This window comes from Varanus komodoensis, unplaced genomic scaffold, assembly GCF_004798865.1.
Source record: "Varanus komodoensis strain SLA01 unplaced genomic scaffold, ASM479886v1 scaffold1, whole genome shotgun sequence".
NCBI classification, from domain to species: domain Eukaryota; kingdom Metazoa; phylum Chordata; class Lepidosauria; order Squamata; family Varanidae; genus Varanus; species Varanus komodoensis.
Genome location: NW_025335268.1, coordinates 122,082,458 through 122,109,991, shown reverse-complemented (window position 1 = coordinate 122,109,991; position 27,534 = coordinate 122,082,458). Strand labels below are relative to the sequence as shown.

Below are 27,534 nucleotides of genomic sequence, written 5' to 3'. Positions count from 1 at the left end.
CGGTGACTGTCTATAGTCACAATGTTTGTTATACATGTGATGGGTACCCCTACCATATATGAACACACACTCATGTCTGTTTATGTGACATGCTCGTGCCACTGAAAAACACCCCAAACATGGGAAAGCAGCAATAATCAAAACCAAATATAACCCATATGCAAACCAAGAGCTGTCTATTTGTTTTTCTTACTTCAATGAATGTTCCAGATTCTCACCTCATCTCAGACACAAAGTTGAAAGAACTGCCAAGGCTTGCTTACTGGCCTTGCCACCCTAAGCTGGAATTCCACAACTTCTCACATTGGAGCAAATGGGCCCCAAATATCCAAGTGGGTCTGGACCAAAGGGGCAGGATGCTAAAGTAGGTCATCATTGCAGTCCTTTCTCCTGGAGGTAGAGAGTGGGGGCAGTGCGGGGGAGTATGGAAGCTCTTAGTATTTTAGTATCCTGGATGGACATAAAGTGCTCCAATGTATTCTCCCACTCAATTCTAACTTTTCTTGGACAACATTCCCAAACTGCTCCGGATGTGAATGTGGGACTGAATCTTCCTTGTGTTCCCATCATCAGTTCTGGCATTGATCCCTGGCATCCTTGGGCAGCTACCAGGGTCCCAGCATCCTGGCAAGGCAGACTCCTGATATCTGCCCTAGATCCCCCTTTAAAAAAAACATATCTGGTCTACTTCTTCATGTAGCATCCAGTGGCTAAGTGCCATTTCAGTTCCCCACAATGCTCCAATGTAGATCTGGTTCAAATGTGATGCCAGTTCATGGGTTAAAGTAAGCATGTTGCCTTCCACCTGCTTAATTCACTTTGTTTCTTCTTTGCTAAACAGCCCAGCAAAATCCTGTTCCTAGATTATCATTCAGGACATCCATACCCAGTGTGGGTTGTTGAAAGTTCGGCAATTGAGACTTTTTACCCAAACAACCCATGAGTTCAAACTCTGGGTTGCTTAACTCTCAGTGCCCCAAGTGACAGGTTCAGACAACACAACTAACAACCGAAGAAAGGACATTCCTGCTTTGGTAAGCCAAGCAGAAGTGGTGAGCAAGCAGAAGGCCACACATTCACTTACTCATGCTCAGCTCTAACATCGTGTGGGCTATTCTGTGTAAGTCATGCTCATGTACCTAGATGAATTTCAGGAAATATTTGGTCCCCAACCATTCAGTGCTGCTTGGAGTGCTATATCAGATAATCCACCCATCATCCACCAGAGCATCCCATCATCCACCAATAAAGGGGCCCCACCAGCAGTACTTTGTGCGCAGCTCCTAGAGATCTGGAGCCAATCCTGTCCTTTGCATGTATGGGGCAGCATGTAGGGCAGGTATACAGTACTGTGAACAAGAGCACCTTCCTAGGGCAGAGTCTGATAAGCTGAAGCTTATTTGTATAGATCTAAAACAGGTTGTTCTACAGTAAGTAAAATATTACACAGCATAAATGGGTTATAAGCAAATGCCAGAAGCAACCTTCTTCCATGGGTCTAGTTGCTGCCCCAGCTTCCCATTATTGTGATATTGACTTCAAAAATAAAAATGTCCCCTTAACAATACATTTTATATACATTTCAGTGTGTCATACATTAAGTTCTCAAGTGTGATCCATCACACAGACCCTCTTGCATGCTTGGTCCAAGATAGTGCCAGGCATGTGACTTGTACTTGGGCATCCCAGAGCAGTTGTTCCAGGGCAACAGCATCACACCCACAGAGGTACCACTTACAAGCAAACGCTGCAGAAATTTATCCTATAATATGCATGCTTGGTACCATCTTGGAGATGCTTCTGCACTGCTTTGGTGACACTAAAGGCGAAAGTGAGCACATTTGGAGCAAGGTGTTCTAACCATCTGCCAAGCCAAAACTGCCCTCTAAATTCAGTTCACCTTCAGCCTGCTTCAAGAGCGGGCCATCCTTTAATTCTAATAAACCAAGAAAGGTGGCCATCATTTAAGGAGGTATTTCAGGATTAGTTTCATATTTGGTACCTGCTACCAACTTGTACGCATGGTGAGAAAATGGATACAGTTGAAGGGAGTGGTTGATGCAGCCTATAGTTTTTCTGTCTACTAAAACAGCTGCTGCCCAAATTATTCCTCTGAAGTCATATGACTAGCTGTGGTTGGTGATTGATGTGAAATGTGTTGGCCGCTACTCATTGAGCCACAGAATTCTTATGAAATGCTTAAATGCTTTCCTCTGTCACGTGCCAGCAAGATGTTGCCTCATGGTCTAAAATGCAACAGAATCTAATCTAATCCATACCTAAACTGCACTTTTCAGATCCTCAAATATCTCCTATTGGGTTTGATCTTCATGGCACATGCTGTGATAACCAAGGCTATTTATGCATTGCCAAAAAAAGAGGAAATGTGTCACTAAAACAGAGGCCAAAACAGGACAAAGGGCTACATAAAATTTTGCACATGCTAATTTATAAGTATGAATACAAATTTAGCAGTCAACACTGGGATTCATGATTTTCACCATAGTGGGGGAACTGCCCAGGTGATCCATGTGTCTTTCCAGAATGCTGTACAGGTGCTGAGAGCTGATGGGCAACCTCAAATCATAATACTGGGATTTAAAAAGCAGAACAAACAAAAGCTAGCATTCCAAGAGAAGAGTTAAGCTACTTAACACATTAATTCACACACCAAAAGCATACAAGTTGTATGCTAAGGCACCTGCCTTAACTTCCTCCCCATCTAAGCAGTAAGGTGAGCAAATACTTTCTATGATCTTGAATATAGTGTTCACTTAGAATCTAGCATGAAGGTTAACTTTTAAATGAGCACACTTCCTCTCAGAATTTCACCCTCAGACAACTTTCTCTGCAAATGAGGAACCACTTGAAATCTAAATTAACGCTATGCCAATTTGTTATGAAGACATACATGTGCTTTTACATTCTGACAATTGGCATCTTGCATAGCCAGGTTTATATTAAGTTCCAGGTCACAACAATGTGCCTGCTGAACAACAAGTTGGTTTTCATGTGGTTGTAAACTTAAAACATTTAATGTTGGCAATAACCAGCATCTTACAAAGCTTATCTTGTGTATGCTTTCACTGTTTTAATTTGTTTCTTTGAATAAGATGTTATGATACTTTGCTTTTATTTATTGTATTCTCTTTGTGTATTGTAGTACACTGACCAGAGCTTCAGCTATTGAGCAGTGTAGAAATGAAATAATGAAATAGCTGAGTCAAACTCTGTGTGTATTTAACTAAAAGGAAAGCCAATAAAGTAATTATTTTAGCTTATCAGAATGTCAGACTTGCCGACTTATGCTCATCAGCTCAGTAAATCCAACAAATTTAATTAATGCATTTCAATTAGCACCTCACAGATGCAGAGGTCAATTCTATGGCCATTTTCACATAAATGCAGAACTCACCTCCACCTCTTCTCTTACTAACTTGGGAGACACCTCAGGCAGGATGCTACATATGACTGCCTGCTTCTAGTCTTGGATTTCTCTTTCTGTCTTTCATTGATCGACTAGTATTTCCATTTGGGACATATGCAAATACAAATTATTAAGTCAATAAAGGTTCCTACTACTAATACAAATACATGTTATTCTCTCTAACCTGCTGAAAGCATAAGAGAAGGTAGGCATCAGTGACCAGCTAGATGGCCACCATTCTCATGTTTGCAGCCTACACCGAGGATATTTCCTCCCTTCTGTCCCATGGCGGCCCCCGCGTTCCACCTGGACATTGCAAGAAGAGTCTGTGATGTGGAAGGAGGAGGGGGCTGCAGTGGCAGAGTTAATCTGGTGGAGGCAGCCTTAATGGACAGATCCCCAGGACAGTCAAGATGGAGGCATAGTCAGCTGCAGGCCATCAAGATTTGACCAAGACATTTTGCTATCTGAGCAGACAGGCAAGACAGTGCTGGCTCCACATCCCATTCCGGCAACAGCTGACTGAGCTGCCAGCTGAATCTTATTTCATCACTGAAGGTGAGACAGCAAGCCGAAGAAGGGGGTGAAGGGCAGATTGTCTGAAAAGCATGGCACCAACAGAGGGAAATAGCTGGGGTGGCACCAACCAGCACGTGTTGCCTGAACCATCTGCTTCATTCTGCCTTAAAGGTCGGGTTGGTCCTGCCAACCATGGCCTGAATCAAGAATACCATCCAGGGTCCAAGCTGGAAAGAAGAGGCAGCAGGCAAAGGAACAGGCAAGGAGCTGACGGACTAAGGAAGACCCTGGGAAACTTGGGAGGAATATGCAGGCTGACAAGCAGAAGTACATTGACAAGGCTGGAAGACCAGGTTCTGACTGTTGGTCAGACCCAACCTGGAAGCATCTCTGACTATCAAGGCAGGAGGAACCCAAAGACTACCTGCAAGGGTGAAAGCATGCTGAGAGAAAGGAGAACATGAATGCCCCTTGGTTGCCCCTTGCAGTTTCAGGAAGTACAGGCCAAGAAAGGAGTTCATGGTTTCGAAACTTAACCTAACATGCATGGGTCAACTGTCTCCCAGGTAGCGCATTACTAATAATGAAGTCTGCGTCACTAGTAACGCCGAGCGTAGCTAAGGGTGAAACCACCCGATCTGGCAGATCCAGAGCACAGCATCTGCCAAAGTTCCACACTCCAACTTCCACCTTGGTTCTGTTGGTGAAGTGACTGGGGTCTTCCTCAGCCAGAGTCCACAAGGTCTAAGTCCCGTCTGGTTCAGTTTCATCAACTGAATTCCATTCTGGGCACAATTTGGTCACATGTCAGAAAGCATGTCTATCACAGCAGTGATTAGAGTAGTAATAAGAGCGGCATTTAGAGTAGCTTGCCCTGTCTGTGTACCCCATGAGAAAATCCTCTTGTAGGTACCCACAAGGTGCACAAGATGAATCAGAGACTCAGTGTGAACCTTTACTGAGCTGACCACATCCTCTTTAAACGGCTGGCAGAGTAGGCAGTAGGAAATTTTTCTCCTGGGTCATCTGAGCATTACTTACATTGGTGAAGCCACAACTTAAAAAAAAACCAGACTGTCGACTCAGAGCTTGTCTGCCTGCAACATTCAGTTACTCTCCAATATTCATATTACAACACTGGAGACCCAGAACAGAAAGGTGTATCCTGACTGCAAGAGAGTAAGTTTTACCGGGGGGGGGGGGCGGTCGGGCATTCTTAGCATTTCTTTTTGCAAGGAACTGCTGCTTCTCTAGCAAGTGTATTATAAGTGGAATCATAGCATCATAGAATTCAGGTCGGCTTTCACTACTTCAGCACATGGTGGTTATGGGAAAAGGCAAGCCAGTTGTTGGAGTCTGCCAGTATTGTGCTGAGAAGCCAGCTGTATGCAACTGTCATCATATGTTGATCTTTGTGTTTTTGTTGGGGCAGCCCTCATTTAGAGACAAAGAGCTGGTTCGGTACCTTGGGTCAGCAGACTGATGGTTTAGAACTAGCATGGCCTAGCTTTGTGATGGCTTCTGCACTGCTATAATAACTGCTAGACCTGTAAATAAACAGGTCATTTAAAAAGGTATCCAAAGTCTCTGGTGCGTCCCAGAACTGGCCATACCATTAGGCAGAGTGAAGCCACAGATGTAGGAGAGGTGTTCGAGTGTTATGAACACCTCTGTGTGCCGTACATGTTTTCCTGCATAATTTGCACTAGCCCGATGTTCTCAGAGAATGTTGTAGAGCAGAAAAGGATGCTGCCCTGTTACCAGTGCTGAAGAAAGATCCATATGCCAGCCTTGTTGGCTTTGGTAGATGAAATGGAAGAGGATACCATCTTGATTTTCACTTCCGGAAGTAAAATGCCTTGATGCAGCCCTGGTATTTTCTACAAGTAAACTCGCCTTTTAAAAGCTTCTCAAAAGATCTCCTCTCGGGGGGAAAGAGATGGGAGCTTTATATATATATATAACTGAATCTTCGATATTAAAAAAAAAGTGTGCTCTGCATTTCACATTGTACCTTGTGGGACACAGCCATGTGGGAGCATCTTCAATGTGATTTCCCTAACATGCAAAAAGAGGGATAGCATATTGCATCAAAGAGAAAACATGATGGTTCCCATACTTGATATGTATTTCTTTGTTTTAAAAAAGTAACCTAAGACTTCTAATCCTCCTTTTGATTGTTTATTATTATTATTATTATTATTATTATTATTATTATTATTTTATTAATTTCTATACCACCCATCAGCAAAGCTCTCTGGGCAGTTCACAACACGATATAGTGACAACAAAATACAACACAACAGCATTTAAAACATTTAAACATTCATTAAAATAGCATTAAAATACCTTAAATACAATGAAAAAGACCCAGACAAGGAAATAAAAAGGCACCTGGATAAACCCATCAGACCCCTAGATATCCAAGGAGATCTTTAAAGGCTTCCTCAAAGAACTGGGTGCTGATAAGATGGCAGATTTGGCACCAGGAGGGCCATGGCAGGAAGGTTGTTCCAAACATGTAGGGCCACCACAGAAAAGGCCCTCCCCCTAGTTGCCAGCCTCCCATTTTGGTCTGCAGCCTGAAGCACCCTTGAAAATCCTGCCTGAACAGGTTTCATTTGAATCTGACATTAAAAAAAAAAGATCATGGAAAAACAATAGCCACATTTTTTGTCATATGCTGTTTGTCCAAGCATGGAAGAGGCTTAAGTGCCTGATATATAAGAAGTTCCTGGATAGTTTTAGGGAAATGGGGCAGTGAAAGAATTTGGAGGATGGCTTGCATGGCTTTGGAGGTATCAGGTGTCCTTTAACCACTACCAATGTTTCACTAAATCACCCTGAATTCTTTTGTTTAAGAAAGAATAGATTCTTTATCTTTCCATAAAAAGATGAGGAAAATTATTTTATTCTACTCCAAGTTAGTTTTGGTGGATTTACACTGGAATCCTATCTATATTTATTCAGCTCCACTATGTTCACACTTACTCCCTAGTATATAGGTTAAGGACTGCAGATGGGCTTTTTTCTGGATGCCACTGGAAATTCCAGTTTGGGTTTTAAAATCCTTCTCTCACACATTTTCACATTTGCATTCTAGAATGTCTTTCCCAATGTGCATCACTTGCAAACATGTAGAAAATTGTTCCAATTTGATGCATCACTGCCTGTCTCCACAGGAAACTTTTTAAACCTTCTGTTTGGGCTTATTTTGTGTATTTCGTGTGCCAGATTCCTTTCAAGGGATTACAGCTTGGCATTGATTCCATGAACAGAAGGAATAATGTTGGGGTGAAAAAATTGCAGAATGATCTGCAGGGTCACATCCCTTCTTTCCATGCATGCACATTATCTGGCAAGAATCCACTCTAGGTCTTTTTCATAGTGCCACTAGGTGGCATTCTAAGCAAATACTTACAGTGCTGCCTTTCCTATGCTATTTCACTATTGCATTTACTCAGCTTTGAACATGAACAGGAAAGCAGTCAACGAAATTCTGAAAACCTGCCTGGGTTTTGTCAGATATAAATTTGGAGCCCAGTTCAAGTTGTTATTTTATGGAATGTGGGACAGACACAGATTGTGCATCCATGAAAACTGCAGCATTTGAAGCATATCCATTAAAAGAAAACCACTTATATGTTTTAGAAGCAGCTGGCAAGGAGGACCAGGGACACACGCAGGTCTTTAGCAAGCAGCCATGGAAATAGCAATGCATGCCACAGCGCTGCATGCGTCTAGTCGAGTTCTTAGGATCCCCTTCCCCACAGCCTCCGGTGTCAGGCTCTCACACAGCTCTGCCTGGCAGTCCCAGGCAGATCGGGGACCATTCTCGTCTGCTGCTTTCTTGCAGTGGTTCTCAAAAAGTGAGCTGGGAACACAGAGGCGCTCTTAGCACTGCTGGTCAGATAGGGACCATGCCTTCTCTTTCAACAGCCACAAGCAAGGGAAGTTTTACCTGATAAAGATAGATCAGGTCTGGCAATAAAAGAAGACCTCAAGGAAATCCAATCTCTTTTTAACACTGCATGGCAGAAGGAAGTGATTCTTTTAACCTGAGGGGAGGACAAGAGTGAATGGTTGAATCGTTCGGTTCTCAAGTTTTTAAAGCTGCAATCCTATATCCAGGAGTAAGTTCCACTGATCTCAGTGGAACTTACTTTAATTAGACATGAATAGGACTTCTCTGTAATGGCATCCTTTCTCACTTAAGAATGGCTTCTGAGGTGTGCCTGGAATTGCTTTGCACATCTCTTACAGGCTGCTACAAATCATACCTATAGCCTCTTGTTTTGTCCTTGGCTTTCAGCCTGACAATCCAGTGTGGTGGAAGGGAGGAGGTCTGTGTGATGATTGGCAACTTTACTGTTATCACTGTACTTCCCAACCTACCTACCCACCGCTACATATAAACCTCCCTGGGGAACTCTGGATCATGACCCATTTCAATCTGAGACATCGTCTCTAGAGTTTTTTGAAAAAGTATTTATTAATATTGCTAAGATGTGGTTGAAATGAATCGATGATGTGGATTTTCTTTAGAATTTTGCAATTGAAAATCATATGCTTGGTGGATTTGACCAACAGAGTTTAGTCTGCAACTTTGAAGTCTAGCAAGTTCAGTGTTGATTCATTTCAGAAGAACCTTTCTGCTGATTTTCAGATTCAATGGAGTTCTGGTGGTTCCTGTGTTTAATAAACCTTAAGTCATGCTCACTTCTACCCTGGGGTCTCATGAGATAGTATTCCTGTGGGTAGTCACTCAAGGTACAGATCAGATTACAATTTGCTCTCAGAAGGGAGAAAACTTTCAGAATCATTTAACATAGCAACCCAGGGCATATCTTCTAGCAGTATCAGACACTGCTGGTCTACTGAATTTGCATCAAATTCTGGAATTTCCCTTCCATTCCCCTTGTTTAGCTGACACAGTGCAATTGGCATATATTGGAACAGCGCTATGTCTTAATTTAAAATTTGTAAATTGCTCTTTCAGGAAGATGTTTCATGATTGTATAAATCTGTAAGTATATTTAAGTCTGAACGTAGCCATGCATTCCGCAGATTGTAGGAGGTTTAATGTTTTGAGGTTAATAATTGAGATGGACTCACCCAAATATTTGCTCAGTGCAATACCATAAAGTTATAAAGTTCTGTTTAGTGATTCCTTACATTTGTGAACAACCCACAGTGAACCATACCTGATAATATATAAATCAAGCCTGTATTTATAATTTTTGAATGTTTCCTCTCTATTCTCGCTTATTTGCATTGCTTCAAATCCAGGAGAAAAGCCAGCAAGATTGCACTTTTATGTAGCAGCTTAATCATCGATATCAGGAGCATTTACTTAGGAATAAAGTCATAAAATTGGTCTCTGAACTTTTCACAGTGCAATTTTAACATACCTACTCAGAAGTATGCCCACTGAGTTTAGGAGAGCACAATCCCCAACCCACACCGGTGCACTGACAGAAGGTGCAGTGGGAACAGGCTGGATTTTTTTACTGTTTCTTGGTGACTAATGCCACAATCTTGCATATGTTTGCCTGGGAGTAAATTCCATGAACAGTCATGGGTTTACTTCTTAGTATATATAGGATTGGATTGTCTCCTGGGAGGCCAAGAGAGCAGGAAGTGCATCCTGATAATATCTGGGCAGAGATTTCACGCCCTGAAATTAGGAATTACTTTTTCATGACTTTCTCATTCTGGCTGGGGGTGTCGTTGTGCCTGGCCGCACATCAGAGGTCCACGTCTTCGCTCTTCCCAGAGGAGCGTGCAGGTCTCACGGTAACGGAGGACTTCAAGGCTGAATGTGCCGACGCCGATCAAGGGTTACTTCCGTTCAGCAGTGGGCACGATTGCTGCAATGTCCTTGTTTCCTCTTCATATAAGCTGTGACATTCTAAGAAAACCCATTTTTAAAATAGGGTTTGGTGAATTTGCACAGGAAAAGCTAGAAAAGCACCTGATGTATAAAAAGGAATACTTATTATAAAAGGGTGCATTTTCTGTTAAAAGCATCAATTTGTTAAATATAAATGTTTAAAATACAGCATTTTTGAAACCCTGTTTTGCCATGTTTTCATTTTTTTAAAAGGGAAGGCGTCATGCAGTGGAGGTGGCCAGGGCCTCTCTGAGAAGGTCTGCATGTGTGTCACTGTGCAGTAAAACAAAACTTGGGGCATCCTACAATTTCCACTGTGGCACGTACTTTTACAGAGCGCCCTCTGAGGAAGTAGCCTCCAGTCCACAAAGGTTTCAGAGACTGCATCATGAAAAAATATTTTGGGTGTGTCATGCAGGAAGGGTGGGGGGACATAGTGGGTACATAGCGCATTTGTTGTTGGGTGCTTTGTCTTTCTTAATAGATTTCAGGAGAAACAATGGCTTAGTTAACATTAATGCTCAGACTCCCATCCTAAAAGGGTCTTCTCTGAAGTAAAGCCTCTTGATCTTAGGGAATTAACCTGCTTTTTGATTCCAACCCCCCTGCTGTTTCTAGAGTATACCTTTTTTAGAACCTCTGAATATGATTATTGATTATAATAGGATGGGCAATTTGTAATTCTAGTTACTTTGATTTTGTATTTAGGAACCATACCATAATATCTTATGGCTTTCTCACTTTTATTAATTCACTTACAGTTAGAACTGATTCCAGATACTTAACATCTCCACCCAATGAGCCTGCCAATAATTCTTCAATAAATGAAAAAGTTTAACATTCCTTTGAGAAATTCTGTTTTCTTCCAATTACCATAGACCTTATTCTAAAAAGTATGTATTTATTTATTATATTTATATTTATGTATTTATTTATTATATTTCTACACCACTCATCAGCCCAGAAGCTCCTGGCAGCTCACAAACTCAGAAAAATAAAATACCAATATTAAAGGTCATTATAAGATCACAATGATACAATAAGTAATAAATAGAATAATACTATAAAACAATGATCCACTCACCACAACTTCAGCTAAATCAGTTTATCTGTGGTTATAAATACCATCGCTCAACATTTATTATCTGATAATACTTCAAGAAGTTATTTTATATTTGTAGTGGTTTCACAGCAGATGGTTTTATTTTTGAACAGCTTTTGCCTGCTCACTTCCTGTTATACACATCAACAAATAGCTAAAATCAACTGCGGCATCATTTTAGCGGATTTTAGGCAAATCGCTGCATTCAGCAGTGCATGGGAGATAATTTTAGACCCTGAACTTAATTATCTTATGCGGAACACTATTTAGGTGGCAGTGTGGTATAACTTCAGTTGTTAAACACACCTTTAGCATTCCTATCCACCAGAGAAAGTCATTCCATGCTTTACAACTGCTTCTGCATTCCAGAAGTGATAAAGGCAGTTGGGAAAGCCCAAAACAAAGTCACCTCCATACTCAGATGTTTTCCAACCCAATTTGAAAAAACAAATACCCCAAAGATGTGCAGAGTTTTATATTTTAAAATAACTAAAAATCATAGCACTATAACCTTTTCATTTTCTCATCATTTTAATGTTTCATTGGTTTTATCCTGGGTTTTATTATTGAGGTTGGATGCAGTGCCTAGTTTTGTTTTATATTTTCATGTTTTTTTCTCTTCTTCTTGTAAGCCGCCCCAAGATGCTTGTAGTGGATGGCCTATAAAAGCTTTTAATAAGAATAATAAATTAATAAATATAACAAACCAATGAAGGGGGAAATGGCTAGGGCAGGGGTCGGCAACCTTTAACACTCAAAGAGCCATTTGGACCCGTTTCCCACACAAAAGAAAACACCGGGAGTCGCAAAACCCTTTTGACATTTAAAATGAAGATAACACTGCACATATCATTTTTTACCTTAATGCTATGTATATCTTCATTATGATTTAGCTGCAGCTCTTGTTCAGTCACTAAAAACTGTTATTTTTAATCTTACATTATAAACTAGTAGGACTCCTTTCATATATTTTGAATAGGAGAACAGCTTCCTGAAGAGTCAAAGTCAGTGCTAAAGGGCTGCATGCATTAAACAGCAAACCCCATAAGTTCGTCAGCAGTAAAGGCAAATGAATCTACCCACGTATCATTAAACGTTTGGTTTTCTTCAGAAACTTTTCTTCCATTTATCCAAGCGCTGTGCCAGCCACGCCACTGTGCCTGCACGGGCCTCGGATCGACGGCGGCTGGGACACGAGCGACGGAGCCGCGGCAGAGGCATTCAAGAGCCACATGCGGCCCCGGAGCCGAGGTTGCTGACCCCTGGGCTAGGGGAAGGGTCTTTTCTGGGATTGCACCCCACTTATGGAACACCCTCTAACCCTAACCCTCTCCCAGGAGTCCTGCCTGAAGCTGTCCCAGCTCTCTTTCTGGCTCCAAGAAAAAAAATATAACAGGTGTTTTAGTAGCTAAACTGGTTTTTAACATTGTTTCAAGTTCTACTGCGACTACCTGATTTTTGTGCTTTCTTTGCTATCTGTCGCATTTTGTATTGCTTGTATGCTTTTAACTGTTGTTTTTATTGTTCTTGCTGCTGTTCTTGTTGTTTTTTATTGTAAGCCACCCAGAGAGCCCTTTTGGGCTATGGGGCGGCATATAAATGCAATAAATAAATAAATGTTACAAATGTGGATTTTGCAATAGCTAGGACTTTCCTTCTGTTGCCCTGATTCACCAAGCAGTCTTTCAGGATAAGTTTGCCCTTGCTTCATTTTCATCAGGTTTTGAAATTAGTGTCTTGGTTTGTGGTTCTATACCTACATGGATTGGCAGGTCTTGAGGTTGATCTGTAGTTTCAGTTTTTAATTTTAATTTCTTTTTCAAGGATACCGGGGGTGGGAGGTCATTTCTCAGTGAAGAGTCAGAAGGAAATAGGCCAAGTATTTTTGACAGGGTCTGTTCCCCCATTCTAAATTTTAAAGTAGCATGTTCTTCTGATATTCTCTTCTCTCTCTGTAGGAAAGTTATGAGAGATGGTTTTTAATATAGGACACTAAATCTACATGAAAATACATGAGAAAGGTTAATAATTCTGTACAGAACTAGGGATCTACTGCGAAGTCCTTGACACCCCTAAAACAAATAGAATTCAATTGAGTGCCTCCAAGTTTTGTCCCCTTCCCTAGTCCAACAGATAGCACCCCTGAATCTCAGACTGGGAACCTCAGCACACACCCAACTTGGAAGAAGGCAGAATTGGTAGGACATAGTTTCCGAGTTTAATTTTCATTGGTCCAATTTTCTTAAGAACAATGCTTGAAGAACACATTCTTTTGATAATAGTTTGTCCTTAATCTTGTTATCTGTTCTGTCGATTATGTCTGTGCTATTGGTGCAACACTGCTGTACGTTTAACGTCGCCTTTTGTGACAGACCACATCAGAAGAATGAAGCTTTGAGACTTAGCATTGTTTTCCTGTATATGAGCTTACACAGATAAAATCTACTTCTCCAGATGCAGGCATGGACGGAAGCATGATAGGATGGTCAATTCCAGGCAGGTAGAGCAAGAACTGGCGGTGCTTAATCCTTGGACCCCATCTCTCGAGGACACCGCCCCCGCCCCCCCGGTTTGTTTAAAGGGATTGTATGAGCAGGGGAGAGGAAGCTATTTGCCTACAGGGAAAAACCCTCTGGCTGAAAGATTCACATAGGGCCAGAGGCAGGAGGAGGAAGCACATGTGGGCAAAACATCAGATAATCTAGGGGGATTGGAGGCAACAGAGATGATCAGGGGGCTGTGTTTCAGCAAGTGGTGGGGGAAGCAGGGTAACAGGGCCCAGGGCCTCTCGGAGATTTGGGACTCCAGATGAAGGATAAAGGGCTCCAGCCCTGGCGGGTCTGCCCATTTCCTTGCCTCTCAAGTGAGCACTCAGTTTTCACATAAAACAATATCCCTGTTCAAAGCCAGACCGTTGCAGATAAATGCTAGAATGACTTCCTGTTTGTTGCCCTGACTTTGCTTTCTTTCAGAAGAGATCCCCAGAGGTCTATGGTTTTATGTTTGAGGAAATAATATGCACATTAAATTCCCTCCTAACTGATTGGTCTTTATCTTTAAATTGCATTATGTGGTACTGGTACTGACCCTGTTGATAATCTAATATTAGGATACGTTTCAGCAAAAGTTATGATGGGACTGTAAATCAAAGTCTCTCTTTGCTTTTCATAATTAGTCAGCACTGGTTTCAACTATGTCACATTTCATTTTTCTCCAGCTGCAAAAACTCACCCCCTTTTTTTTTAAAAAAAGGCTATTATGGGGTGGTTTAAATATTTATTATATCTTTATTGTTTTTTATCCCAATTGCAAAGTCTACAAGAAATGTTTTTTAATGGTACAGCATATCCATCAGAGGAAAACCTCGTTGCAAATGTTTGCTTTTAAGCGTACATTATTTAATTTCTGAATAGCTTAGGATTCAGTTCTTTGCATATTTAAACAGAAGGTTATCCTACTACCAAAAAGGAAAAAGTCTTACAACTCTTTTTTTTTTTTTTTAAAGAAACAAAGTCCTACACAGGTTCTAAGTAGGACAAATTTCTGCTGGCGCTTACACAGGAGTGTACCCTTAATTACAAGTCGGGGCTTGCTACAAAACATTGCCTTGTACCCACTGGCCTGAATTAAGGTCTAGTCAGTATGGGATGGGCAGCAGATTTTTTTTCAATGTTCACACTGCAATGCGGTTTGAGGCTCAAGTGGACTGATTCCACTTGCCTCCATTGTCCTTTTTTCAGCAGACAGCGCCATCGCTCCATGGTGGAACTGCTCTTGGCGTTAGGTGCGCCTGATCTGTCTACCTTCAAGGGTCTTTCATTCTTTTCCTTCTCCCCGTGGCAGAGGTGAGGACTGCCCATAGAAATCATGGTGCAATTCAGGCTTCTACCATAGCTACAATCAGTGTGTCTCCTCTGTTCCCTTCCCACAACAGCAGGAGTGGCAGCCAGTGTTTGGTGGCACAGTGGACTGGCAGTGTTATTTTCAGTTCTTTTCCAGACAAAGTGATAATTAAAGTGCCGGTGCACAATGTCCCCTGACCCCACAGCTGTGCAGCATTGCTGGTTTCTGCAGCAATGGTATACCTGAGTAACTTTGCTGCGGTCTGTTGGTTGCACATACACGGTGTGTATGGAACCTTTTCCCAGTTCAAATGTACTGGGGAGGCTTATGGAGGGCTTTGTGGAGGATGACCGTACTGGGGCTCCTCCAGAACCGGGCAGAAGTTGACAAAGAGAAAGAGCAAAGCCCCAGTGCCCAGCAGCAACCGCCAACAGGAGCAGCTTAAAGAGGGAAAAAGGGGGCAGTGGGCAAATCACGGGGCACACTTCAGTGAACCAGTCAAAATTGTTGTGATGTTGTGATAACTTCTCTTTAGCCGCTCAGCGCTTCAGAGAAACTGCAGCGTGAACTGAGTTGATGCTGTGATTGAGGGCGCTGTGCTCTCTCCCTGCTTGCTTTGGACTGCAGGACTAGTCGGAGCCCGACTTGCGAGGTCCTCCATGGCATGGTCTTCAACTGTTGCCTGCCGCCTGCTTGCTTTGCACTGTGGGTTGGATTTGTGCCTTCTAAGGTTATCTGTGAGTTTGGCTTTCTTGCAGGAAACAGAGAGGGCAGGAATTGTGTTTTTGGTTTGTTTTTCATTCATTGGTCAATGAATACTGGGGGGGAAATCATGGTGGGTTGGAATGAATTGCCGAATCTGGGAAAATTGCAGTGGGTTGAAAACGATTATGCGCTACTTAGACAAATGAATTTCTTGGGGCAATCTAGAAAGACAGCAATAAAACAGCAGTTGAAAAAATGTGGTGAGCTGAAATTGACTGTTGGGTGTGGAAACTTCCTGTGGTTGGTGACCCCTTGCCTCTCCCTCTGAGGGCCCACAATCTGCCATCATCTCTTTCTTAATAGTCCTTAGTAAGGACTGTACCATTTTCACAGCAGCCATACATTAGCCCAACAGTTTCATGAAGCTGTCCACCACCCCTCAAGCCCCTTTCCTGGTCAGCCTCTCATAGGTTAGGCTGCTCAATGTATACATGAAATTAGGATTTGTTGTTCCCATGTGCCTGAGTGTACGCTTGCATGCATTTGCCTTTGTAATGGCCATTCCCCCAGTTTGTGTCCCGTTTTCTTTTAATTCCTCTAAATAATTGGGTATCATCAATTATTGGCCATTTGATTGTTAACACCAAAGTTCAAATCATCTAAGAACAAGATTTTTAAAAATCCAAGTAAACACTATTCACATTCTTGTTAATTTTGAAGAACTCTAAAGGATTAATGAGAAAAGATTTACCCTTCACAGAAGCTAAGTTGATTCTTCTTCGGCAAAGCTTGTATTATGCTTGATAGTTTCATCTTTAATAATGTTTTCCAGCAATTTAGCCAGAGCAGTAGTTCAGCAAACTGACTTTTAATTATCTGGGTTTCCCTTTGATAGCGCCTCAAAAATTTGCTCTACATTAACAATTTTACAGTAGTCTAGTACTAAAGCCAATATTTGGGATTTATCATGCATCTTTAGAAGATCAGTAATTTCACATTTGAATACTTTCTCAAATCAAATATTGAGCTGGTGATTCGTTTTTGTGCAATCTGTCAATAAGATATCCACCAACTTTTTGAGTTGGTAAGCACATTTGGAATTTTGAAAAAGTTATGAGCATCCTCACAAAATGTTTCTCATGTGGAGAAGAGGTTGCCCAGTCATAAATCAGTTGCCACTAACTGATGGGTCTAACAGAAAGATAACTTACCCAAGCCCAGTCTGCGTGCATTCATTTTATAGTTTTCCTTGTTTGGAGAATACTTAAATTTTCTGAAAGAAATCTTTTTTTCCCTAATAGCTTCCTTAACGTTGCTGGTTGACCATTCTGCCCTTTGGACTTTATGGTATACGCATTCTCTTTCCGTTGTCCTTACACAATAGCCTTGGGAAATGTTGCAGTGTTGGATTGGGAGTGGAAATCCCCATTCAGCCATGAAACTTGGCCAGACACACTCTTGATCTAAGCTACTTCATAGGGTTGTTGTAAGGAGAGAGAGAGAGAGCCATGTGTGCCGCCCCATGCTTTTAGGAGGGTGGTTGAAATATAAATTCAGCAAGAATATAAGAGCATAAGAAAAGCCATGCTGGATCAGACCTATGGTCCCTCTGGTACAGCACTTCCAAACCGTTGCTCATAGAGGAATTGCTCTGACTCCCAGATCGCTTTAGCTCCCTTTTGCTGAGCTTTTCCCAACACAATAATGTCATTTTTTCAGGTGCAAGGATGAAAACTGCACACAATATTCTAAGTGTGGTCACACCAAATTTGTATAAAAAGAATATGGCCTTGGCAGTTCTATTTTCAATTCCCTTCCTCATTATGACTAACATCAAACTTGGCTTTTTCACAGCAGCTGTGCACTGGGTTGACACTTTCAGCAGCTGCAAGACGCTTTTCTTGATCTGTCACTGCTAGCTGGCGCCGCATTGGCCAGTATTTGAAGGTGGAACTTTTTGTCCCAGTGTGCATTACTTTCCACTTGGTTACCTTGAATTGCATTTACCATTTGGATGTCCATTCTCCCAGCTTTAGAACACTTCACAATCCCTTTTAAGCACCCTAAATAGTGTCACCAGAAGACTTGACCACTAACTGCTTACTCTTAATTCCAGATCACTGATGAATAGGTTGAAAAGTACTGGTCCTAATACAGGAACCTTGTGGAACCCCAGTGGTTACATCCCTCCACTGGGAGAAATTGCCATGTATTTCCATTGTCCGCCTTTTGCTCTTTAAAGAGGGGGGTCCCAGATATTACAGGCTGGTTAGCTACATGTCTGTTTTGAATGAATTGGTTGAAAACATAGGATAGGATAGGATCAGGAAGCACATAGAAGGGCATGCCCTGCTGAAAAAGAATCATCATGGCTTCCACAAAGACAAGTCCTTTTTAGCTTATTCATTCAAGTTATTTGAGAACATCAGTAAGCACATAGATGGGGTGATCTGGTGGATGTTAACTTGGACTTCCAAACGGCTTTTGACAAAGTGCCTCATCAAAGACTCCTGAAAAAATGTAGAAATCATGGAGCAAGTGGTTGGGGGGGGGGGGCGGTTCTTTGGTACACATCTTAGAGCGTAATTGTTCCAGAAAGAGGCTGATACAGGCATGAGAGGAATTAACCCTGGAGACCATGGGACTTCCAGAACCATTTTGGCAGCTGAATGTAACACTGTAAGAGCTAGATTGTTTTTGTCTTAATTTGACATTTGCCACTGAATTATCCATTTAAACCATTTATTGCTTGGTACCCTGAGACTTGCCAATGTTTTTTCTGATCTGCATTTTTAAACTGAATCCTAATAAATCTGTTACCTTGTTTTCATCAAAACCCACACTCTGTGCATCAGGGATGAAAGTGAGAAGGCTCTAAAGGGAACTAAGGGCATTCTTGGTCCTACTAATGCTGATTTAAAGACCAGGTTGCACTCAACACACTGAGCAAAGCCTGCAACCAGTGCTGTGTTTCCATATCAACTCAAGGAAGCAACAAAAAAGTCCTATGGGGATCTTGGGCCAGTTGTTCTCAACAGTTCAAGAGGTCTTGTGGATGGAGAGGACTAGATTTGTTTTACTTTGATGGTGGCAGCTGGTACCTGTGTCGTTGGTAGCTGTGAAATTTCAGCTAGGACTTCTGGAACTTGTGGCTCACAACCCATATTTTTGCTCACTGCGCTATCCCAGATAGTGAACATAAAAAAAATACAGCGTGATGAAGACAGAGAAGGTTTCTGTTTGTGAAGCATATGCTGATGAATAAAACCTTTGCCAATTAGCAGCCTTGAACAGAGCCCCAAATAATGCACTAAAGTTGAAATTCACAGGTGCATGTTTGCAGAGCTTTCTTGCTTCTTTAAGGAATAAGAATCAGATCACACATGGATGTAGTTTTATACTGAAATTTTAATCAAAAAAGAAGGCTTACTTCAGAAAAACCCAGACATAAGGGAAACAAAATTTTCTGAAAGGCAATTTTTAAAAGCTTTATAACAGCAACAAAGCAGTATTTAATGAGATATGTATCTTTAATTAAGCATACATGGTTGGAGGTCACTTTCTGCCTGCTTAGCTGACTGCTTTGTTCAGTATCTGTTGCAGAATCACAATACCGTTTTTCTTCTATACTAACCTAAACCTATTTCCACTGAAAAATCTTCAAATTTGCAAAAGCAACAGGAAATTTTAATCTGGGGGAAGAGAAAGCGAGCTGCAGGGGCTTGTAGCTAAACAAATTCAACAGCATTAACTTTTCAGCACTTTTCATGCATGGTTATAATTACAGCCCGTTGTTTATACTCAACTGTGGAATCCCTCCACTTAAGCAAGCAGAAATAGCTTTATAAAGCACTGCAAATGCTAAAACGCCAAGCATATTATGCCATAGAAATCAAGGGCAATTTGTAAGTATTGCTGAGTACATGCAATGCATAGCAAAATATGTTTTGATTTTATTGTAATTTATATTAGCCAAAATGTACCCATTTTTCAGGCAAGCTTAATGTAGACCATTCTAGACCATTCCCCTCCCCATCTTTCCATGACCACCACGGCTCAGATCTCCAGCAGTCCAGGCCAACAATGGGCTTCCCGTGGCTGCTTATAAGCCTACCACTCTGCTGCTTGGGTTCCCCATCTGGGCAGGCTTCTTCCTGCCGGCAAACAAGAGACTTGACTCTGTAGATGAAAGGGAGAGAGCTGAGCTTTGTATGTTTCCCCTCATGCTACAAAAGGCAGGGAAGTTTTTCCAGACCTGCTGTCGGAATTGCTGATCCATAAAGACATAGATGACAGGGTTAATGCAGCTGTTTGTGAAAGCCAGGCAAATGCTGATATGCACCCCCCACTTGAGAGCTGTCAACGCTTTGCAGGAGAGATCTGTCTTCTGGACCATGATGAAGGCGGCTTTGAAGGTGTTGAAGGGCAACCAAGAACAGATGAATGCTCCAATGATGGCAAAGATGATTTTAAGGGCATTGCTTCGCCTCTTGCCTAAGCTGGCACGGCCTCGAAGCTTGGAGAAAATGGAGCAATAGCAGAACAAGATGATTCCCAAAGGCAGCAGGAAGGTCAAGGCAAATATAAACAAATTGAAGGTGGCAGAGGGCTCCTCGCCCTGGCACAGATATTCGTCGTTTCCCACAAAAACCAGCTTTCTGTAGATGAGAGATGGTATTCCCAGCAGAAAGGAGATCAGCCAGATGACGCCACAGCTCAAGCAAATGTTCTTCTTGGTTCCAATGGCCCTTGAATCCCAGTGTTTGGACATCACAAGAAAACGTTCCACACTCATGCCTGTGAGGAACAGCATGCTAGAATAACGATTTACAGACAGAGCATAGCTGCTAAACTTGCATAGCCCTTCGCCCAGGCACCAGTAGCTGAGAGCTTCTGATAGAGCCCAGAAGGGCAAAGTACAGACGAAGACTAGGTCAGCGATGGCCAGGTTGAGGACAAAGATGTCCACCAGCCTCTTGCGGCTTTGTTTTCTTGCCATCAGCAGGATCACAAACAGATTGCCAAAGAAACCAGTGAAGAAGATTACCATGTAGAGGGTGGGGATAAAGACAAAGGCAAATGGCAATTCTTCTTGGAGGCAGATGTCATCGTCAGTGTAATCAATAGTCAATGATTCCAAACCAGTACTCCAGCTTTGGGTAGCTGTTGGTCCTGTCTTCAGCTCAGTAGTTTCCATCTCCAACCAAAGATCCACCAAAGAGTCTTCAGTGCTGCTAAGGACTGTCCAAACCACGTTTATCTAACCAGCTCAGTGTTGATTAAAGGAGTGGTTTTTGTGTTGTTCTTTTTAAAGCGGTGGTAACTTCCTCTTGTTTTCATGAAAAGTTAGAAAATGATACTAAACAACCACTAGAATGTGCAGATCTACCTGATTTCAGAAGCTCTGTAAGGAAGCAGAATGTGCATTTTGGCATTCTGGGGTGCAACTGAGCAGTTGGCTGTAATAAAGACATAAAAGGAAATTGTCCTTTCACATAATACTAATGTCAAGATTGCCTGTCAGGGCTAGTGGCTTAGTTGCAGTATGAGCCCCATCTGAACTCTCAAAACTATTGAACATTTGCAGTCTCCAGTCATCGGGGGAAAGTATGGTTCTTCAGTGGGACCCTTCCCCTTAATCTTTTATACTTGCTGCTAGATATTTCAGTTATGTTTATGAGGGTACGTGTTTTTCAGAAAGTTACTAACACTAAAACTTGACTCTTAAGCTTCCCTAAAGCTGCCTTCATTCCAGGGAGACTTGTTCTTGGCACCTGTGCACCTGTGCTGGAAGAGAAAGGCCAGGATCCAATTCCTTTTTCAACGGAATAGATCACCTCTCGTCCCTCAGCTCTTGACTGAGTGGAGATTCCAGAGAAATCTTTTGTTTGCATGTCTGCTGGCTGTCCTGAAATAGTTCTCAGACAGATTTTAGGAGAACACTGTTGTTCAGGCACCTGGACAGTTTACTTCTGAGCATTTTGGTTAAGTAATGGTACTTAGCTTATCAATGAACTCAACCAGGTTATCTGCATGTCATTACCAGGTGATCTGGCCTTTTACTTGAGTAGAAACCTGCTATTGGTTGCAAAAAGGAAGTTTCTGTCTCTTGGAGTCAGTGTGGTCTGGCTGTGTAGGCTACTCCAGGTTGACCATAACAACATCCCATGAAGCTGATTGGTGGGAGGTTTAGACGTACTTCTTCACAAGGCATATAGTTGGAATTCCAACGATGGAATTCGCTGCCACAGGAACTGTTGGTGGCTGCCAATCTTGACAGCTTTATAAAGGGATTGGACAGTTTCATCAGGGAGGAGGCTATCAGTGGCTACTAGCTTTAGTAGATCACTAGATCCTGCTGCAATCTGTTACTGTCTGTGACTCACCTTATTGACTGTCACAACACTTCCTCTGGTTTGCTTGGCAAAAGAGTTGCGTTCTCACTGTGGGCATCTGAACTCCTGTGTTCCCAGGGGTGCCCTTTTGCAGCTCCCTTACCCAAAGGGCTTTGTGAGTGCTGTTTTATGTGGTTTTGAATTTTATTCTTTCTGTGTTCTGCTCCAGAGAGTAGCATAAGGGGACTTGAGCCCTGGTTGTAAGGATGCTTGGGGACTTGCAGGAGCAGGGTAGATGCTGGCTGTGACACTGGCCCTGCTGGAAAGGGGGCACTTTGAGATTGCTGTGTGTGTTGGGGCCTAGTGATGATGATGGGGAGCATGCTGGGGGTGTTCCCACTGTTTGCGATTCTATTGGCTCCCTCCACTGGGGGTGACATTGCTGGCACGTTCTCTGATTGGTGGAGGCACTAGCCCTTGAATTACCTTAGAAATAGTTTTTCTTTCTTTGAAAGAACTGTAGCTCTGCCATCTTATTCCAGAAGCTCAGCAAAAGTGGCCAATTCAGTCTATTACTGAAGGGCAGGATACACATTTATTTAAACAAACAAATTTTTATTCTTCTGCTTCTTATTTACATCTGGAGTTCAGGAAAAAAAATGCCTTCTCATTTTGCTGTGTGTGACAAGTAAGTGGATAATCCATCTTTGTGAAGGATATTGCAATATATTTTAAGAACATAAGAAGAGCCCTGCTGGATCAGATCTCGTCCAACTTCCTGTTCACACAGCAGCCAACCGGCTTCCTGTTGGAAACCCATAAACAAAGCCTGAGTGCAGTCGCAGCCTTCCACTCATGGTTCCGAGCAAACAGCGTACGGAGGCACACGGCCATTTACTACTAGATATTAAAAACCTTATCCTCTGTGAATGTGTATAGTCCATCCAGACTGGTAATAATCACTACCTCTTGTGATAGTGAATGTAATAGTTTAATACCTTCTTTTGACTTCTACCAAATCTACAATTATACTTTAAAACAAAAAATAAAATATGTTTATTTATTTTTTAAAATATTTATTTCCCAGAATTGGCAAACAATACAAAATAGATACAGGTAATTTAACATACACAATAACCATGCATAAATAGAATAACTAGAAACAACATGAAACAAGGGAGATATCTGAAGATCTGAACTCATCTGTCTAGAAACAATGAACAGCACAATCTGATATATAGCCACTAAAAAGTAAGACGGACTGAGCTCAGTGGAGCATCCCCCCAGATACAAGGCTATAGGACTGCAGCTGTCAGCAGAACCCTATAGCTGCTAAGCAGCTTCTAGGCTGCCATAGGGTATCACAATCCCAGCTCAACCTCCCCACCATCTCTCTCCCTGTCCCCCATCTGCAGTGAATGCAGAAGAAAGAACCATGCCAGCTGCTTCTTCAAAGTTGCAAAGACATCCTCAGAGGAGAGCTTTTGTGAGCACTCTGGGAAACAGGGGCAAGAGGGGACGGGTGCTGCCATCATGATGGGAATTTTTCTGGTGGTGCCTCAGCCTCCTTTCTGTGCACTTCAGTGCATGACACTCAGGGCTGAAATCAGGTGGCGTATAGGGGGATCCTTTGCTTCTGCACTCCTTCCACCCCACATAGGATGCCCCTGATCCTCTGAGTTCAGAGGGTTCTGGGCATACCAGTTGGATTGCATCCTAAATCTCTTATCTATACCCCTTTGGTCAAGGAGGTGATTTGTATAGAAAAAATCCTGGTAATGTCTCTTAAAATGCTCTCAAATGTTTGGAAGATGATTGCTGGTTAAAGGAATCATAAAGCAACTAAGCAAATCTAGAGGACCAAAAAACTCCAACCAATGTTAACATTACTTAGTTCTGTTTATAGATAGATGAATATCTGTTGAACCATCCAATAGCAGCAAACTGAATGAAAACTAATAATATTGGGAAATTGCAGCAATTCACAAAATGAAGGGAATTGAACTTGCTGCCTGTGCTTAATTTATGAAATCAGGTATATTTAATCTGCACTCTCTATTTTTAATCCACTTTATTTAAATGGTTTGAAGTCCATGGTTATCAAGTTTGGCAAATCCTGAAAATGACACTTCCCAGTCTTATGAAGTAGGCATCTTCCCCACCATCCCAACCCAACTCTGGCTCATGGTCAACTGTCTCACTATCCTTAATGCTTTCTCCTCTGCTAGAGAAAGAGAAGGAGAGTTAGGAATTCTCTACATGGTGCTTTGAGGGTTCTTTGTGAGAGGAAGAACACCCTTTTACACATGGGTTTTACTATCTTTTAAAAATTGTTTAATTGGACTTCAAGATGGCATCAGAACGAGATGGCTGTGATTAATGGAGTTCCTGTTATCACACTGGTATTGCTCAGCAGTGAGTCGTGGGAGGCTCATCTAAGCTCTGCCGGAGTGAAGACAAATTACCTGGGCATTCTTCTGGTTCGATGTGGGAAGGCAATCCCATATCCACTGGGAGAAATTCAGGCATTTCTCAACCGAGCAACACAGGGGTTTTTTTTTAGCCCCTACAAGTTCTCGACATCTTTGGAATTAGCTTAGGATTTTTATTAGCTAGATAAGCATCAGAACTGCTGAGTAAATATTCTTATTTTTTATTTGTTTTTGGAATTCTACCCGTGGAAAAGCTGCATCTGTTTCTAATTGGCATAAAGAAAAGAAGAAGAAAGCCCTCCTGATATTTATGCAGCAACTGATATGGAGAGTGTTGAGGCTTTTGTCCAAGTTGAAGTCAAAGAAAAAGATCTTTTCCTTTAACCTCTCTAAGGGCGAAGAATTAAAATAAATAATTACTGTGGAAATAAGTGATAGAAGGTTAAAACTTAGAGCGATTATTTTGGATATCTGTTCGGACTTCTGCCAAGACTAACTGGACACTCGCCAGGATATTTTTCATATTGTGTGGTGTTTCCTTTCTAATGTGATGACTGTTGAGCATTCCTATTCTCCTTTTACAATACTACTTGTGGAAAAACTATATCTGTTGCTAATTGGCATAAAGAAGGGGGAAAAAAAGACCCTTTGATGGAAGGAGGAACTCTTCCCCCCACGGTGTTTTTAGCAGTAAATGATATGGAGAGAGGATTTAAAGTTTATATGGGAAAGAGAGAGTTTGAAGTGCGTGTGAAAGTTGGAACTGAGAAAAAAAGGACTTTGTTTCTGTTCTGATCTCCCCAAGAGTGAAGAATTAAAATAATAACTATTGTGGAATTAATTGATAGAAGGATATAATTTGCCTGTCGAGTTGCCATTTTCTCCCCTCCGTTTCTGGGACCCCTGCCAAAGAATTTGGCAATTTGCCAACCTTCTGTCTGCGAGTGATCTAGAGGAAAAAGAAGTGGTAGTTGGCCTTTGCTGCCATCTTGTGACTACTGGAATTATTACAACGATGGAAGAGCTCAAGAGAATACTCCTGGCAATACAGGAATCTTTAACAGCTTTAGAAATATCCCAAGAGGCGATGTTGATAAAACAGGAAAAAATTTCAGTTGAACAAAAAGAGCGCTTCGATAAACTTGATGCTTCTTTTAGGAGGTTTTGGTTGGTGTACAATCCAAAACTGAACCGAATATTCAAAAAACACAACAAGTATATGAAAAATTTGAAACAGTGGATAAAGAAACAAAAATCTGCAAAACCAATAAATAAGCTATCATGGGATTTACTTGTTATATTAGAGAAAGAGAAACAATTGTGGCCATCAAAAGAAGGAATATTTTTTTCTGAAGGATGGATGGATCTCGAACTAACTACATATGACTCTGAGGAAGAAGAGACAGTGAATGTTGATTTGCAGCAAGAAACACAGCCATTGGGAATAAACACTGACCTACAGCAAATGCTACATTTATTGAAAATAAAGCAAGAAATAGTGAATATTGAAATACAGTCATTGAAGAGTGTTGATTTTCAACAAGTACCATTAACCAGAGAAAGATGGGGCAGAGGTGTAAAGTTGAAAAATATTGATTTTCAACTAGCTTTATCAAAACAAGGGCGATGGGGCAGAGGTGTAAAAAAGAAATGAGAGAATTTGTTATCTTAAAAAGGAATGATATAAGTGGGTTGGCATGTTTATTGTGGTATAGAAAGGCTAAGTTATATGATTTCAATGTGGAAGCTTCTCTACATTTAAATGTGTTGAATTATGAAGAGATTATAAGATATGATCTAAATTGAACTAAGAAAGATAAAGAGTTGAGTTTTTTCTTGGTTGGTGACATAAGGAAAAATAAGAGTTTTTTTAATCTTAAAAATGAACAACCAAAAGTTAAGTTACATGACTCCTTTGTCCTTGAGTTACTATACTAGAAAATGATTATTATTGGCGTAGAAGAAGCTGTACTAAGTGGATTTTTTTTAATAAGTGAAATACATTAAAGAATGTAAGGAGCTGGGCTCTTATAAGGAGCTTAATTGTATGTGACTAAGTGATGTGTAAGCTAGATGAAACTTTAGTAAATTAGCTCAAAGAACATTTGTTTAAAAGATATTATAGGTAATTGTTGTCATCAGACAGATTAGCTAAGATGTCTAAAGATGATAAATGGATGTTAGATATGTGAACATAACTTGGGTTAAAAGTCTTTAGTTCTTTTTTAAACTTGGAACTTTTCTTCTTTTTCGTTTTTCTTTTTAGTAGATATTGGATTGGAATACTAGTAAACAAGAAATGTATTTGATTTTATTTGTAACTATTGTAGTGAGGAGTCTATTTGTCTAGCATTAGAAAAATGAAAAGGTCTTGAATTGTGTGGAGATGGTCAGATTGAAGTTACTACTGAAGAAGAAAGAAGATACTGACTTTCATCAAATTTGGAGATTCTTTCTTTTAGCATTGGTTAAGAAAAACGGGACTTTGTAAGAAATGGATGGACTGATCTTACTGCTGAAGGAGAAAGAAGATAGTGACTTCTATCAAATATGGAACAGCTTTTTTTATTGGCTGGAAAAACGGGACTTGGTTTAGATCTAAAAATGTTTTTAAGTTATCATAAATGAATCTGAATATGATTACAGAATGTTAAAAGATATGTAGTAAGGGGCTGACCCAGTAGTTCTGATGTATGTGATGACTGATGTTTTTAGTATTGGTTTAAAATTTTAATTAAAAAATTATGAAAAACATTGTTTAATTAATCAATTAATTGGTTTATTATATCTATATCCCATCCCTTTTTCCTATCAAGGAACTCAAGGTGGCTTGCATAATTCTTTTCCTCCCGGTCTTGTCTTATCTTCACAAAAACACAAGTCAATGCTGTGTTATAGCATGGAATTTAGATTTTACAGGCTTCCATGGTGACAAGTAGCATCATCTAAGAAAATACTTGATTATCCTTGCTAAAAGAAAAAGACATGAAAGGGCTGGAAAACACAGGAAGGGCCCTAAGAGGATGCAACAGCACGTAAACAAATTCCAACTTTCCATGGACAAGAGGTCACAAGTACACAATGTACAAAAGACAAAAGACAGACAGACAGACAGACAGACAGACAGAGAACAAGCACAAATTGAAGCAGGTCATCTTGGCAGCAAGGACACACTCTCCCACAAAATCATCCATGCCAAAATTAGCTTTGCTCGTGACTGTATCCTTTATGTGTCTCCTATTCAACAGTTTCTTCACATGAGGGGTTTAACCTGTTCC

General features: G+C 41.2%; 1 protein-coding gene across 1 annotated transcript; it reads right to left on the bottom strand.

Annotated features, from left to right (window-relative positions):
• Positions 1 to 18,936: 18,936 nt before the first annotated feature.
• GPR25 (G protein-coupled receptor 25) lies at positions 18,937 to 20,737 on the bottom strand. The gene has a single exon (XM_044451090.1). The coding sequence runs from the start codon at positions 20,684 to 20,686 to the stop codon at positions 19,592 to 19,594; it is 1,095 nt and encodes a 364-aa protein (XP_044307025.1). The 5' UTR covers positions 20,687 to 20,737; the 3' UTR covers positions 18,937 to 19,591.
• Between the last annotated feature and the right edge of the window lie 6,797 nt (positions 20,738 to 27,534).